The sequence below is a fragment of the Toxorhynchites rutilus genome, chromosome 3 (genome assembly GCF_029784135.1).
Source record: "Toxorhynchites rutilus septentrionalis strain SRP chromosome 3, ASM2978413v1, whole genome shotgun sequence".
Lineage (NCBI taxonomy): Eukaryota > Metazoa > Arthropoda > Insecta > Diptera > Culicidae > Toxorhynchites > Toxorhynchites rutilus.
Genome location: NC_073746.1, coordinates 149,576,288 through 149,592,197, shown reverse-complemented (window position 1 = coordinate 149,592,197; position 15,910 = coordinate 149,576,288). Strand labels below are relative to the sequence as shown.

General features: G+C 37.2%; 2 protein-coding genes across 3 annotated transcripts in view; one reads left to right on the top strand and one right to left on the bottom strand.

The window, feature by feature from the left end:
• The window catches only part of LOC129777310 (sodium/potassium-transporting ATPase subunit beta-2-like), a 76,575-nt gene that overhangs the window by 14,285 nt on the left and 46,380 nt on the right, over positions 1-15,910 (bottom strand). For both annotated transcript variants that reach the window (XM_055783536.1, XM_055783534.1), the window contains exon 3: positions 4,212-4,352. In XM_055783536.1, coding sequence (XP_055639511.1) covers positions 4,212-4,352 — 141 coding nt within the window. The remainder of the gene's footprint in view (positions 1-4,211; positions 4,353-15,910) is intronic.
• LOC129777313 (uncharacterized) lies at positions 3,344-5,105 on the top strand. The gene is made up of 3 exons (XM_055783539.1): positions 3,344-3,558; positions 3,630-3,755; positions 3,895-5,105. The coding sequence occupies exons 1-3, from the start codon at positions 3,373-3,375 to the stop codon at positions 3,943-3,945; spliced, it is 363 nt and encodes a 120-aa protein (XP_055639514.1). The 5' UTR covers positions 3,344-3,372; the 3' UTR covers positions 3,946-5,105.

Sequence of the window (15,910 nt, the reverse complement as noted above, 5' to 3'; positions counted from 1 at the left end):
TCTCTTCTTCTGGACACTCACTGCAGCCACAGGCGATTCTATGTTTGTTCCACCACCACCACCATTATCTGCCGTTTACAAAGTATAGAATCAACAATGCATACGAACAATTCAATCATACACAAACGCTCCCCACCTAAAGGTATGAAATCCGGCGCGGTGCGTCTTATTGCATATTTAACTTCTGCTCAGCTTCTACCGGTCAGTGCAAGCTCTGGTCTTTGTTTGCTTCGTGATATTCTGAAAATGTGTTCCGAGGCGAAAATTTTTGCCCTTCCGTTCAACACGGTAGCAAAAAAAAAACAGAGGTGGGTCAGGGCGAGTACAATATTGATCGAATTTTTATTCCAGTCGTGGCACCATGCATTATGCATCAACCGCTGACCAAAAAAAAAATCAAACAGGTACCCATATTTATAGATTCCAGTTCAAATAGTTTTCAAACTATTTAACAAGTTTTTGGGTGATAAGTAACAAACGCATAACTATACAATTTTTATCTTTGAAATGGAGTGATTATCACACCACTTTGTTCAGCCGTCAAATAGATTTTGGACTGGTCAGCTTGTTTACCAGATCAAAACCCTATCAAGAACTTATGAGGAGTGATCGTACGTATAGAAGATGCAGTTTACAAGCAGTATGAGTGATTTGAAGAGCTTAATCCTCTGCAGTATCTTCTGCGTAGAACGAGATACACACTACAACATGGCACAACTTGGTCAAAACCACCCAGAATGGGTTATTTGAACTGATTCAGAACTAAGGATGACCTACGAATTAGAAACTTATTGTAATTCATGTGAAATTGACGTTAAATTTGTAAAGAAGTGAGAGTTTTTCCATCTGGTTCTATAGTTATGAAACACTGGAATTTTAATTTTTCTGATTGTTTAGCGCCTGAACACAACAATGAAGTTCAAATGACCTGTTTTTAAAATGAAGATAGTTATGATATCCTGCACTCTATGCTTCAATGCAACTGTCATCTAACATATCTCTGCAAACTCAGAAAAACAAGAAGTGGGTTATATCTGTGATATAACTGCAAGGTAGACGTAGGACTACCGTTGGCTCGGTAATCATTTATTTGAAATTGCATCTGAATCAATTCTAAATGAATGAATATTTTGAAAGATTGCTGAAAGTTTTTCTTGTTAGTGTGTGGTTGGATTAGTACATAAAATTAAACTCTTTCGAACTTGTTGGTGGTCCCGAAAAAACCCGATGGAATTTGAGTGGCCTCGTAAAAGCAGCTGAAGATGTTTGATATATGATTCATTTTTGTTTTCGTGAGAATAACACGAGATTTTTCATGATCACTCCATGCGCAGAATCAAAACTGAGGGCGCCACTTCACGGTGAAAACGAAATCTATATATAAAGTCTATATAACCTTGCATGAAATTAATTTCTTTTTTATCGTGATGTGGCTATTTTTCATGATTGTTCCATACGAAAGCAGAACAGAATCTGATGCTATTGACGAATTTACGTTAGATTTACAACCAGATGGCGCAACGAGTAAAATGATGATGTTTTGTTTTTTTGGGTCGTTTAAATTTTTTAGAAAAATCAGAATTTATCTTCAAATTTCCCGGTTTCACGTACTCTTTCTACGCTAAAAAGGTTAGAAAATCTCCATTTTACAATGTAGTATGTATATTTTGAAGAATGGCTTTGTAACTTTAATTTATTGGTGTTACGTTAAAAATACTGTAAATCCTTCTTGTATCGGCACTTACATTATCAATAATATAATCCAACTGAATATGATATCGATTTCATCACCATTATCCACAGTATTCATAACCTGTATTCATTATCAAACTCAAAATTTTCGAATATTATCAATGACTTTGGTCCAATCGCCTGTTGCAATCATCGTATTTATACAAAGCCCTAACTTTCCTACCGTATACTGAAGACATTTAATTGTTGAAATGAATCTAAATAGAAATAAAATGAATAATCACGGGCGAATCTTGCTTTTCAGTGCGTAGAATAAACAAACATCATCACTTTTGTGGTTCTGAACTCTAATGTAGGCGTTGCATGAGCTGATTCAGTTTTGCGTAAAATCGTCAATTGGATTACATCACGGGAACACCAAGTCGAATGCGTAAATGCGATTATTCGTTTGCTTCGATGCATTCACACGCAAACAATTTTCCATGATTGTTCCATTCGAAAGCAGAACAGAAACTGATGCGAGTAAAAGTACCCACGCCTTGCATATGTCCGCTGTGGTTTCCCAAAGGCTGATGTCACATTAGGCGGATTCGCCGCTGCGGATTCCGCGAGTAAAGCCGCAGCGGAGGATCTACAGTGTATTGTAAATTAGCCATGTCACACAGAGCGAGGCGGTTTTGGAAGCGAATTCATATCGAGAAAAAAACCGTCGCAATATCCGCGGCGGTGAATCCGCCTAATGTGACATCAGCCAAATACTAATGCAAGCGAGCAAAAGAAGTCGCAGTTTGCATGTATTCGCTATGACGGTTTCTCCAGGTGCCTAGATTTTGCGTCCGTGTTCGGGAACACATTGCTATCACCAATCATCATCAATGAGCAATGATGATTTCAATAGCTTGCTTTTAAAGGAATTTTTAAGCTATTGAAACGATTTTTTGGACCAATAAGTGACAATCATACAACTCGTTGACATTTTATCTTTCGGATGAAGTGATTATTATACCGCTCCATTCAGTCGGTAAAGAGTTATTAACGTGCAAAACCTTGCACTCCAGCGTCACTCTCTCGTTTTCGAAACTTTGAACTTACACCCCGGTACAGAAATGAAAGTCGTTGTCCTACGTCAAAAACGACAAAAACATATTTTTACCGATTTGGGAATCCTTTTGGAATAATCAGAAATAATGTGCGGTCATATTACAAGTGGAACAGACTTTACATTGTTAATAAGAAATGATTACGATACTTCTGCAATAAAATATTTTCAAAGTACATAAATAACATTGAGGTATCTCAGTACACCCGTAATTGGATGAAATTACAAAGACGGTATTTCAATTGCTAGATATAACTCCTTCGACAGATAGCAACAGTCGCAGTACATAAACTATATGGCAGCCCAATTACCGCAGCATTCAGCACTCGGCATGAATGATTCATTCACGCGCTTTCTAGCCTATTTGCATTCAAATTTACATCCAGCCAACATCACCCGGATGATTTACCCATCTAAGCTCATTGTTGCGATCGGTCGAAGTAGAGTAATTTAATCATCCGTTTCCTGTCATTATGCAATCTATGAATGAACACTGGCACTGCATTGCGTTGCTAACGCGGATGGATGGAGGCGAGATGGCGTGCGATATCTCTATATTTGAACGCGTATTATTTGACCTGATGTACCGCGCCGCAGTGCTCATTAGGAATATCCGAGAACGTTACGTGATTTATAAGTTTGCCATTCCAGATAAGGAACAGGATAATCGAGGGGGAAATTTCAGTTCGTCGTTGTGCAATGAATTTCACAGCCCGGCTTGTGTGTCTACACAGCTACTACACAAGCTGTCCCATCTCATGCTGAAGGTGATGACGGATGAGTGACGGTTCAGTTTCATTGAGTAAAACTAATATATGGGTTATCTTATTTCACACAGACCGTGCGATGCACACCCGTGGCACAAATATGTCGGGGATTGGTTGCAGTTTATCACGTTTGCTGGCAGCCTCTCCGCGTGCCTGGACACTCGATAGTGCCTGGACGAGTGGCGGTAGCGGTGTCGGTGAGATCAGATGATCTTCTGTTTGGAAGGACTTGTACATTATGGCATGTGTTACTATGTGGTCTAGCAAGTCACATTCCAAAATGTGGTCATATGGCCTGTGAGTAGTTCTGATAAGACATATTTTTCAATTTTCTAGCGACTAAAAATTACCGGAGTTCATTGGCACGATGTTGCAGAAGCAACATAATCACACCGGTTGATGGCTTTTGGAGTGAAAATTCGAAGTCTTGTGGGAGAGCTAACACGCAGGTTCATACGCACGCATATGATACCGACCCTTCATCTTCATATGCAAAGGGGAACAACACTGCAGCTGTTATGTCAGCACCCTAGTGAGCACTTTGTACACATTCGACATGATTAAAAGACATTACGGAAAGTGTATCATGTGATTCGATTTGCATATTAGTAGCTTTGTTTACACCAAAATGTATGTCTAAAGTGAGATTTTACCTGGATTGGTTCCGATGAGTGACTGATCCAGTTGCCACTTTGGAGTCCTTGGGTCTAGCGTTTGGAAGAAGACCCACATGCAGACGGCAACCAGGGCAGCCAGCACACAGTAGAAGACCATATAAAAGGTGCCGATTTTGGCTGAAATAGAGAAAAACAAAACAAAGGAGTTGGATTAAGCAAAGGATACAAGTTAGCAGAAGCGTTCAGAATGTCGCACCATCATCTGTGTTTCGCGTAATTCAGAATTTGTGTTTTCCCAATTAGTCGACGTATGGAATCCACTCGTCGTTATTTCACACCCTTGGGTGCAATGAGAGACCTTTTCCTTGATATCGGTTAGATGCTGTGGAGTACCCGTGTGCACATGACCTGACATCATTATCGATAATCTAAACGTGCCGGAATGATTGAGTACTTAATGCTACCGTCATACCTACCATCCCGCTGATGGTTTCGTGCTTTCGAGTGTCAATCGAGGCCTTCGTGGTATCGTCACGTTCGAATGAGAGAAGGTAATTTGTTGTTTTACGCCAATTGACATTACGACTGGCACATGCCTATCGATGGGAATAGCGGTCGCGAATGTTTGTTCTTAGATAAACAATGTTTCTTTTTCATCACCAGTGGATGATAATTGAATTCAAGCGGGATTGCTTAATTCTAACGAGTGCAGAGCTGTTGCGTGTGGTTCTAAGTGATTTTTGAGAAGAATAAATGATCGTTTATAACTTCGTTGTAGTCATTATCTGAATTTTGCATTCTGTATCGTTACTCTATTTTATTTTCATATACCTTTCTTATTATATAAAGGTTTGTTCCAATGATGAAAAAAAAGTAAAAGCGACGTGAAAACCTGTTACAAAGACTATGTTTAATGTATTTCGTATCAAGTATTTATCATTGATTCAATGACGAAATTTGAATAAGACAAAAAGCTGCACACTTCAAGGTTGCTGCATTTAGGTGCTTCTAGGTACTCCTATGGTAAATGATTTTGGTTTGTCCAGTCGGAAATATGATCATGGTTTGTCCACTTTTCTGAATGCTCTAATTCAGCGCACCTTTGTCAAATCAGGTATTCGAATGTTTCAAAATATATAAATAAAATTGATTTTTTCATGATTTACAGTAGTTTTAAAGTATATTTTTACGGAATCACATGTTTTAAAGGATTATAAAATACACCATCTATTAAAAACACTTTTAAAATGCCCAAGAAAATGCGATAATCTGAAGAAAGCCTGAATTATGAATGGATCAATATGATGACAGTAAACTCAAGCATTGATAAATGCAACATCTACTTGAGAATTCGAATGTTTTCATTCAAAAATGGGGATTTCTAAAACCGTACAAACCATGATAATTTTTTGGACAAACCATGACCAGAGGTGGTCAAACCATGATCATAATTCCTCTTTGAGGAAATCGTTAGAAAACATAAAAATTTGAATAATTTCAACGCCTTATGGTAGCATTAGCAACTAGAGACTTGGTGCTTTTCAACAAACCCAAACTCGTATGGATTATATGTGATTTTCGTGAAGAAAAATCGATTTGCATTTACTAGTTGCATAAAAACACCCCAAATCGGACAAACCAAGATCATTTACCCTACTGTTTATGAAAAAACCGATTGATCATATCTAACTCGTATATAATCGTTGGTGTGATTATAATTTATCGAAGACATAAATTAGAAGAATTAGAGACAAAGTCAAATTTACACTTTGGATTTGGAATTCCATCATTCCAGATTGTTGAGTAGTGATGAATCGGATAGTAGTTTGGCCGGATACCGGATATCCGGCAAGCTTCGAGGCCGGATATCCAGATGAAAAGTTCTTGCTGGTCCCAGAATAACCTTTTGCTCATAAATTCTTCCAAAACTAAAGCAATGTTTATATCTAAGTTGAGAACATCATCTGGCTTACCTGTGCTAGTTATCAATAACGAACCAATCCAATTTGTTAACAAACTAACCAATCTTGGTGTAATTTTTAGTTCTAATTTAAGTTGGGAATCGCATATCAACTCTCAAGTTGGTAAAATTTTCGGTGTGCTTAAACAGTTGAATTTAGTTACCAAATATTTCGACGTCAAAGTCAAACTCAAGCTTTTCGAAGCGTTAGTTTTTCCTCATTTTATGTATGGTGTATTTGTATACACCAATGCCATTCAACAATCAATGAACAGACTGAAAGTAGCTTTGAACTGTTGCCTAAGGTATGTTTTCAATATTCCTAGGATGGGAAGGGTTTCGCCCTTACAAAAACAATTATTGGGATGCCCATTCAACCAATTCTATAAGTACCGAGTTTGTTCTATCTTGTTTCATTTGATAACGACTAAAGTACCCAATTACCTATCTTCTAAGTTAATTTCATTCCGTAATACACGAGTAAATCATTTTTCAATACCATTTCATTCATCGCACTATTATAATCAGTCGCTGTTCTCTAGAGGCATAGTATATTGGAATCGTTTACCAACTAATATAAAAAATTGTTCATCTAAACACAACTTCAAGCGGGATTTACTTTTTCACCTGAATAGTATTAATTAGCTTGTTGTAATTGAGAAACGAATAGGATGTAATTTAAGTAATGAATAAGTTTTCACATATTCTTCAAAGTAAACCAAATTGTAGCATTAAAATAGGCAAATGTCTCAAGTTACTTGATTTATTCATTCAATAAAAATAAAATAAAACCGGATATTCGGCTCTATATTTGCGAATAAGAAACTGAGTGAAACTGCATGTGTGCGTGAAGCAAATAAAAGAATAAAAATACACAGTTTTACATAAGAATAAGGAACGATGATAAAATTTTCCGTTTAGAATGAATATCCTTTGATAGTATATTTTCTTTGATGTCAAGGATTTTCAATGTTTGTTGTAGATACTTTGACATAAGCTGAGACGAACCAGCCCAGGAGGCTAAAAGTCTCAAAAATAAAGAATAAAAAAAAAACTTCGACATAATTTTAATACTGATCGAGTAAGAGTAAGAGTAAGAGTAAGAGTAAAAGTAAGAGTAAGAGTAAGAGTTCTACGAATTTATATAAGCAAAGAACGTCAATCAATTATTTTTATCCAAGATTAAAAAACGGAGTCCTGGCCTCTCTCTATCCAAATGCAAGCCCGCTTGCAACAATAAAACCATCGGGCTGTTGTGCTATAAATAATACAACAATGATCATATCATCTGTCTCCGCTGTCCGGTCTACTAAGCAATGGAAGAACAAAAGGAATACTCTTACGCCTAAAATGGCTTCTGTGTCATTTACAATTTATAGATACCGTAAACATGTAACATGTACACGATTAAATCCGGCTCCGATACAGCTAAAATGCTAATAAGCCTGAATGAATAAACAAATAGGATAAAAAAAAAGATTAAAAAACTTAGAGCTGTATTCAGGGATGATAATCTGAGAGAATGCACACACTCACTAATTAGACGACACAACAGTGGTAATTTAGTGAGCATGCATTAGACTTCTGATGAAATAACTAAAATACAAGTTCCGGCCTCTCTTGTATATCCGAGGTTACATAAAAAAAGCATTCTGATAAGGATAAGACTGCACATAGAACACCGAACTTACCGCACATGAGAGCATCTTCAAACGCTGGATTGGGAAATCATTTCAATTACTTATGATAATATTCAAATTACCAATTATAAATCTTTTTGGGTCCGAGGTTCAAGTCAGACTATTTAGGAGTTCTTGAAACGGAAACAGACCGGCAGAAAATTTTATAAGAGTAAAATATCTTGCGATAAATCTTCTGAGATTTCAGAGAATTTATGAGAATTTCAGTAATCAAACCTTATTTTTAATTATATATGAATTATGTTGATGAGCAGTTTTGATTTATCTTGTGTTGATGAGAAATTATTGTTTTTTTTTCTAATATCCGGTATCCGGCCGGATAGCCCGGATACCGGATAGCTACCGGATATCCTTTTCATCTCTATTTTTGAGCCATTCAAATTGGGGAATCTGCATTGCAGATATCAGCTTTCATAATAAGATTCAAGTTCAATTTTATGTATCATTGGTATCCACCAACGGTAACGAAATAAAACAAGAATCATTATTGGTATAATATTTCATTTCTTCAATAAATAGAAATAAACTGATGTCAATTCCCGGCTTTGTGATTTAACTATCATTCTCTAAGATCATTGAGAAAAGTTCCGGAAGTTGATCATTTTCACGTGAAGAAACGAAAATCTGGTTAGACTAGAATTATTTATTTTATTTTTTTTTTATTTTTCGAGTATACATTACAAGATTTTATGCTTGTCGTGAGACTATTTTTCCTCCGTCCTTACTTATAAGCTTGTTTCAAAAGTTTCATACTTTCATGTGCATCTTGAGTGTGTTCTTCTGGCTGTCTAAAAATCGTTTTCCATCTGTTGCATTCCACGAGTAGCTAGAAAAGCAACTGTGACAGAGTTTCGCATTAACACAGCAAGGGCAGCTCACTATGGACGAGGTCCTGATACCCTACAGGCTCCGTTAGCTTTAGCACCAATTTTTCTTTCTGATTTCACTTTCTATTTTTAAATATTTCTATCCACTTACAATTTTTTGTTTTGTGTGTATCGTGTGTAAAGGTCGGCCGACCGGCTTCGACTAGATCACGCGCTGCAGGCTGGTTCAATGCGGTTATCCGCAATGGCGGTCAAGTCATAAGCTTATAACAATGGGTCCCAATCCCTTTTAGGTGAAGACAAATAAACAAACTTTCTCTCGCCTCTATTTTGCACCAACTGTTTTCCTTGAAGTTTCACCTCTTTGTCTTGCGTTTGCCTTTAACAATAGATCAGTGATGCCATTCTCGTTATGTCAATCTATGGTTGATCTTATATAAACTGTTAATTCGATCGTTAGAGAGCGGAGGCTCTGGTCGGATGGTCTGGTCGGACGGCCTCTGTACGCTTGGGCTTGCAAAGTTCTTAGCGGAAACACTCTCGGAAATCGGGACAAACAGTAGAAACAACACGATGCAACAGAATTCAAACATAAACACATAAACACTTTATTTCACGTTACGACGGAATTCTAAATCGATCATTTGTCCATATTGTGGAAGAAAAACACGCTTAAACACGTTTATTTAGTATAAAACTCCCTCCTTCTGCTTCTCTCTTTCCTTCAGGGACTGACATATACAAATACTATACAAGTATTTGAGAGTTATGACATTTTCTGTTATTTTTAGGCTCATTTAATGTAATAAATCGGGATGACAAAACATGTACTAAAAATTAATTTTGGATGTAGATTTGGCTTCGCGTTACGGCCCTCTTCAGTGCTCTGTGAATATGGGATTGCGAAACATTGGGCGTGTCTATAGACCCTTTGAACCAATCATTATTTTCGGATAAGGTCCGGGGTGGGCCTCCTTGTATTGTCTGTCATTTTCGGATGTTCTGTCGATAATCAGACGTTTTCCGAATAGTTCCAGGCATCACACGCAAAGTGGACCGTGTTGCCAACCCATTAGCGGACAGTACGGAATTTCCATTACGAGCAGGCAGTATCTATTCACGACGCACTTTCCATGATATAAGGATATGAACTCATCCTGACCAGTGATGTCTAATAACCGCACGATTAATCGGTTAATGACTGCAAATAACGATTATTACTGGAAAGATTACAACGTAACTAATGATCGAAGAGAATGAATTATTTGCCGTTCTCAACATGTCTTTGAGAAGCCTATAATTTCTATGTCAAATAACACATTCTGATTTTGTTCTCGGTGGCAAGATCGATTATACGCGTGAACCAATGCAAGTCAGAAGAACTTTCTTTGAAGTTCATATTTTTAGTGAGGATGTTTCAAGTGGTCGAGTTTAGTGAGGATGTTTCGAGTGGTCGAACTACCAATCGAATCAGTAAACTGTCAATAATGCATACAGTTGCAAAGGTTCAATTGATGATACGAAAAAGGTAAAGAAAATCATGAGGTCTTCAAAATCTTTTTGGTTCTTTGCAAATCATTTTTCGAGAGGGTTATTTATTGTTCCGAAAACACAATCCAAGTAGGAGAATAGTTCATTGAAATAAATCAGAGCTCTCCGAACTCTGCAATATAAATATAATTTTGTTTTTGTCAGCATTTTTCGTGTGTCTGGATTTTTTCGTGCTCAACCTTTAGATCTATCCACACTTGGGAAATAAGATAAAAAAGTAATAAGATGAACATGCATACTTTTTTTCTCTAACTGTCATCTGCATCAGAATTATCGATACATAAAGAAGCATACATAGAGTTACAAGTTAAACTAATGTTGATTTGATGTTGAACGTCATCAATGAAGCCTTCCAAATAATGTAATACACCGGTATTATATTAACCTACAGAATAAAGCACGCAACCGCACTTCACTACGGCTATCATACACAGTGCTTTTACACACAGATCACAACCGTCTCAACTAAAACATATAAATTTTAATGACCAGAGCATAAAGACGTCAAATTGATTCGCGAAATGAATTATCAAAGTGAAATCGAAGATTCATTTTGGTGCAACTAACACATTTGCATGCTCGCATACCAAAATGTACCGGCATACTTGTGTCCGTTTTGGATATGATTCATCCGAACTAGACAGATTGCACTGGAACTGGATGCAGCAACAGATTACTAAACCAAACGCAGTTGCACCACATCATGCGCTCTCGTGTGCAGCATTCACCGATCGCGGTGTGTTGATATTTCACCGGTTTTGTTTACATTTTGTGTTGCTATGCGCGTGGATTCTCCGCGCTAACAGTTCGGAATTTCCGCGTGCATAATGCCACGCTGCCATTGCTCACAGATGAAGGTGTTTTCCAGTTGCGTTCATCTATCCATCCATCCATCAATAAATACATGTGAGGGTGTGATCGAACCGGTTGTTGTTCCACGCTTTCGAGATTAGTGTGAGGCCGGTGAGTACGAACCGCACCCACTTGTTGGCTTATTGACATTGTTTGGGCCACTAGGGTTGAATGCCAAGTTGGGACCCAATGAAACAGCAGAGAAATGATAAACACGCGATTCATCAGCTGCTGCTTCTGTTGCTGGTTGACCGGCGAGAATTTCGAGAGGTCCAATGGCAATTGAATTAATTAATTATTGTCATTGACCGCCGGGACGATGAATATATGATTTGAATGAACTACATGGTATATCGGGTTGGGCTGAGTGGTCATTGCTGTCTTTTTTCGGTTGGATGGTTTTGTAAACTCGTTGCGCATAAGCAGCATGGTGACACAATTCTGGTGTGCATAGTGTTTTCGATAGCATTGAAATCTGACTCTGTTGAGGTTGAAGTAGAGCCCCCGCACACTGCAGACTTCTTGTCGACCGATAGTTTGGTCGGCTTGGCCTGCTAGTGCAAAAATCGACCCAACTGAATCGGTGTAATGTCCGCATATACATACCTCTATATACCAAACTCTCGGGGGCTCTTAACCAGATTCAAGAGAAGCAATAAATGGTGAAAATGTGAAACGAATTCAGCATTACATTGGAAACAAACGTGGACTGCTTCGGTAATTAGTGACCACAACCATTCAATACCCAGTCTGAATCAAACAAGGTGCAATTTTCGAATGCTTGATAGGGTTCCTAAATGTTTTTTGGAATTTTTTGGAAACAATTTTTTTTTAAATTAAAATTAATTTTTCTCGAAAACACATGCTTTTGAAATTCTGAAAAAATAGATATGAATAGCCCTTAGAATTTCCAACAAGTTTTCCATACATCGGACGATGGGCACATTTACATGGAAAAAGTTTTTCGAACAACAACTTTTTCATTTTTTTTTTGAAAAAATACTACTAATGTTTAATTCGGAACATTTTTATGTATGAATTATCGCAATTTACATGCTCTGCTAACTTTTCTCTATTTGGAAACATGTCAAACGTGAGAATTTACACACAAAAATATTACGAGCAAAACATTATTTTTTTTAGGAGTCTTCATACAAAAATGACTTATATTCCAAAAACTATAAAAGATAGAAAGTTGATGTCTTCGACAAAAGTTTATATTTTAACAAGATCTAAAACTTTGTCGAATACACTATATCGCTATCTTGACTTTAAAAAAAATTAGGATTAGTTGTATATTTTTCAAAGAAAATGTAAAAAAGATGTTGTTAGAGAAACTTTTTCCCTGTGAAAGTGCCCATCTTCCGATGTATGGACGACTTGTTGGAAATTCATATATATATTTTTGGGAATTTAAAAAAAATACGTTTTTGAGAAAAATGAATTCTAATTTTTAAAATAACATTTTTTTCAGCGAAACTTTTTCCTAAAAATGTTCGGTATTTTTTTGTAAAAATTTAAATAATTTCCTACATTTCATCCTTCGACGAGAATTTTGTAGGTATCATAGTTTTTAAGTTATAAATTTTTGTAAAAATTTAAGAAAAAAATTGGCTTTTTCCAAAAAGTTGTCTAATTATTTTTCGAATATTTCAAGTATGCAAAGTTGCTTAAATGACTCATGTCTTCACACCCACAACGTTTCACTGCTATCTGAGATGGTGCTGCCAACGGCCAGTCGAGTTGGCATGAAATTCGTCAAATATGTATGTATTTTATATGTATTTATGTATGTAAAGAAGTCATTATATCCAACTTTTTTTTTATAAAGAATTTCATATATGGAAACCAATGTTCGTTGTGTAATTACGTAATAATAGGCGGTAGGCTAATATAAGCGGAGTCATAATAATGGATTCTACTGTATTACGTTTTTCGAAACATCAGAAATAATATAGAAAGTTCAGTTTCTCGTTACATTATTGAACAAAACATGAGAATTAGGCAGAAAAAGGTAGAAGTTAGGTAAATACATAAATCAACAAATATGGGTTATTCTGAGCAACCTTTACTATCGTTGTGTGAAATGAGATGTCAGATATATTTGAAATTTGGGCATAAAAAATTATATATTCAGAATTTATCATTTGTTAGGTTTAAGAAAAAGCTTGGCATTTTCAAGAAACTCAAAAACATTGACGCCATACAATACGGTGTGCATCGTAAGACAATCGCAAAAATGTTAAAGGAGATGAACAGAGTTGCTAGCAGTATATGACAAATACTATTGTGATGATGAAATTTACTCTGAAATTGGTGGATAAAGTTTTTCTAGAGAAAAAATCAAAATAAACAACCGAGAAAAACTTCATCCAAATCTTATTTATAGCACATCTTTCGACATCCTGATTTAAAATGAGCTTGAAAATAACCAAAAAAAAAAAATTGCTACCCTCACATACTGGTATAGCAATTACTCAAACGAGAGGCGAGTTGTGTATAATATATATGCCATATCAATATAACAGCAATATGAGAGAGCGAAACAAGAGACACATTGCGAATAAGCACGCAATTCTAAGCTAAGCTTTTTTTAAGAGTCTCAGAGAATGAGAGATCTGCTCTAACATACAAACATTTCAACTTTTGAAAAGGGTGCTTTTATTTGTTCATTTCACCCTTCAGCACACGAGAAAGCAATTTTGTGTCAAAGACGATACACCCAGGTTTTTTTAAGCGGGGGGTACGTACCTCGTAAAAAAAACCTGTTAATTGGAAAATTCGCGTAAAAAAAAACGCGTTAATTGGAAAATCCGCGTAAAAAAAACCGTGTTAATTGGAAAATCCGCGTAAAAAAACCTTGTAAAAAAACCGTGCAAAAAAATCGCGTAAAAAACCTGGGTGTACTTTTTTTTGACAATAATGCTAAGATCAGAAATACTGAACACAGCTAAAACAAGTTTTGTACCTTCAATCAATCATGAAATACAGCTGGTTTTGTGATTCCGGATTCTAAATGAATCAATCGTTAATCAACAGTACGAAGGGAAACATCATGAGAAAGGCTGGCTTCGTCTTCTGATTGAAGTTATTCATTAACTTTACTAAAGCAGCAACACAATAATGTATTATAGACTACGTTTGTGAGTACTTTATTATGCTTCGATATAACGTACAATTCGATACTACGTACAATTTTGAAAGTGAAATGTACGTTGTATCGAAGTTTACCTGTATCGCCTTCAAAATGGGCCTCTTCTGAATACACTTTTTCCAACGAACAATTCAATCCAGCCATCTTTTTATAGCTGTATTCAGGAAATTCCTTCGGTTCACGCAGCGAATTCATTTTTATGTCTTTAATGCTGTCAGAACGGATATCATAAAGTGGAAATTTGTATTTCGGAAATAGGAAAAAGTCTCGTCGTCAGTAATTATGCTTTGAATGAACGTGGGATCAGAATTTGATCGTTCGAGCATGTCTTCAGACACTTTATTGTTATGAATTTTTTATGAGAATTGCGCTCTATTGACACTAGTCGTACTGCGACTTTTCTCACACCCAAAGCATCAACGACATGATTGAGTCACCAAATGTGTTCTGCAACACTTGTATCGTTTTGGTACAATAAATTCTGTTTGCAACACAAAATTTCACACTATAATATCGACCACTAAACTTAGGCCGATGAGGAAATGAAGTGTTTGAAGTATCAAAAAGAGAAAGGGGAAATTAAAAACAAACATACGCAGTGGAGAAGAAAAACTGAGAGTTAAACAAAAGAACCGTTGGAAAATTGTGAAAAAGTGAATTGTGGAAAGTTGAATAGAGAGAGCGGCTGAAAGTTATTAGGAAGTTTGAGGGACGTTTGGAAGACCGTGTGATGGAGTAGACGAGGTGTTTGCTAGTTCGCTAAGCTGAAATTCGAATTTGAATCGGCTGCTAGAGCGTTAGATAGAAAAGAATTTGAATTGTGAATAGAATTTATTTATTTATAATGATACTACATCCCATTGAGAGATTAGATCTTCTTCACAATTTTTCGCCAATAGTCCCGATCCATGGCTGCAGTTCTCCAACTCTCGGCTGCACCGATTCTTGCCAAGTCCTGCTCCACCTGGTCCAACCACCTCGCTCGCTGGGCTCCTCTCCTTCTTGTTCCTACCGGATTCGATGCGAACACCATCTTTGCAGGGCTGCTGTCCGGCAATCTTGCAACATGCCCTGCCCATCGCACTCGTCCAGCCTTGGCGACTTTCTGAATGCTGGGTTCGCCGTAGAGTTGCGCCAGTTCGTGGTTCATTCTCCTTCTCCATACTCCGCTTTACTGTACACCACCGTATATTGTTCTGAGCACTCGGCGTTCGAAAACTCCAAGTGCTTGTGAGTCCTCTTCAAGCATCGTCCATGCTTCGTGCCCATAGAGAACAACCGGTCGAATTAGGGATCTGTACATGGTACACTTCGTACGGGGTCGGAGTTTGTTGGACCTCAAGGATTTGCGGAGCCCATAGTAGGCACGACTTCCATTGACAATGCGTCTTCGAATTTCACGGCTGTTGTTGTTGTCAGTTGTTATCAACGAGCCAAGGTAGACAAATTCCTCTACCACATCGAGCTCGTCGCCGTCGATCACAACACTACTACCAAGAATAACTCTGTTGCGATCAGTCCCTCCAGCTAGCATGTATTTAGACTTAGACGCATTGATCCCAAGCCCAATCAGCCCTGCTTCGTGTTTCAGTCGGGTATACAAGTCGGCAACCGTCGCATGTGTTCTTCCGATTATGTCCACGTCGTCGGCGAAGCAGATAAACTGACTAGACTTGTTGAAAATCGTGCCC

Excerpts from the sequence above, each read along its gene's own strand:
- LOC129777313 (XM_055783539.1), top strand. The coding sequence starts at position 3,373 with ATGTACCGCGCCGCAGTGCTCATTAGGAATATCCGAGAACGTTACGTG. Across the intron at positions 3,559-3,629 it reads TGTCCCATCTCATGCTGAAG|ACCGTGCGATGCACACCCGT; the intron begins GTGATGACGGAT and ends TATTTCACACAG. Across the intron at positions 3,756-3,894 it reads GAGTGGCGGTAGCGGTGTCG|CGACTAAAAATTACCGGAGT; the intron begins GTGAGATCAGAT and ends TCAATTTTCTAG.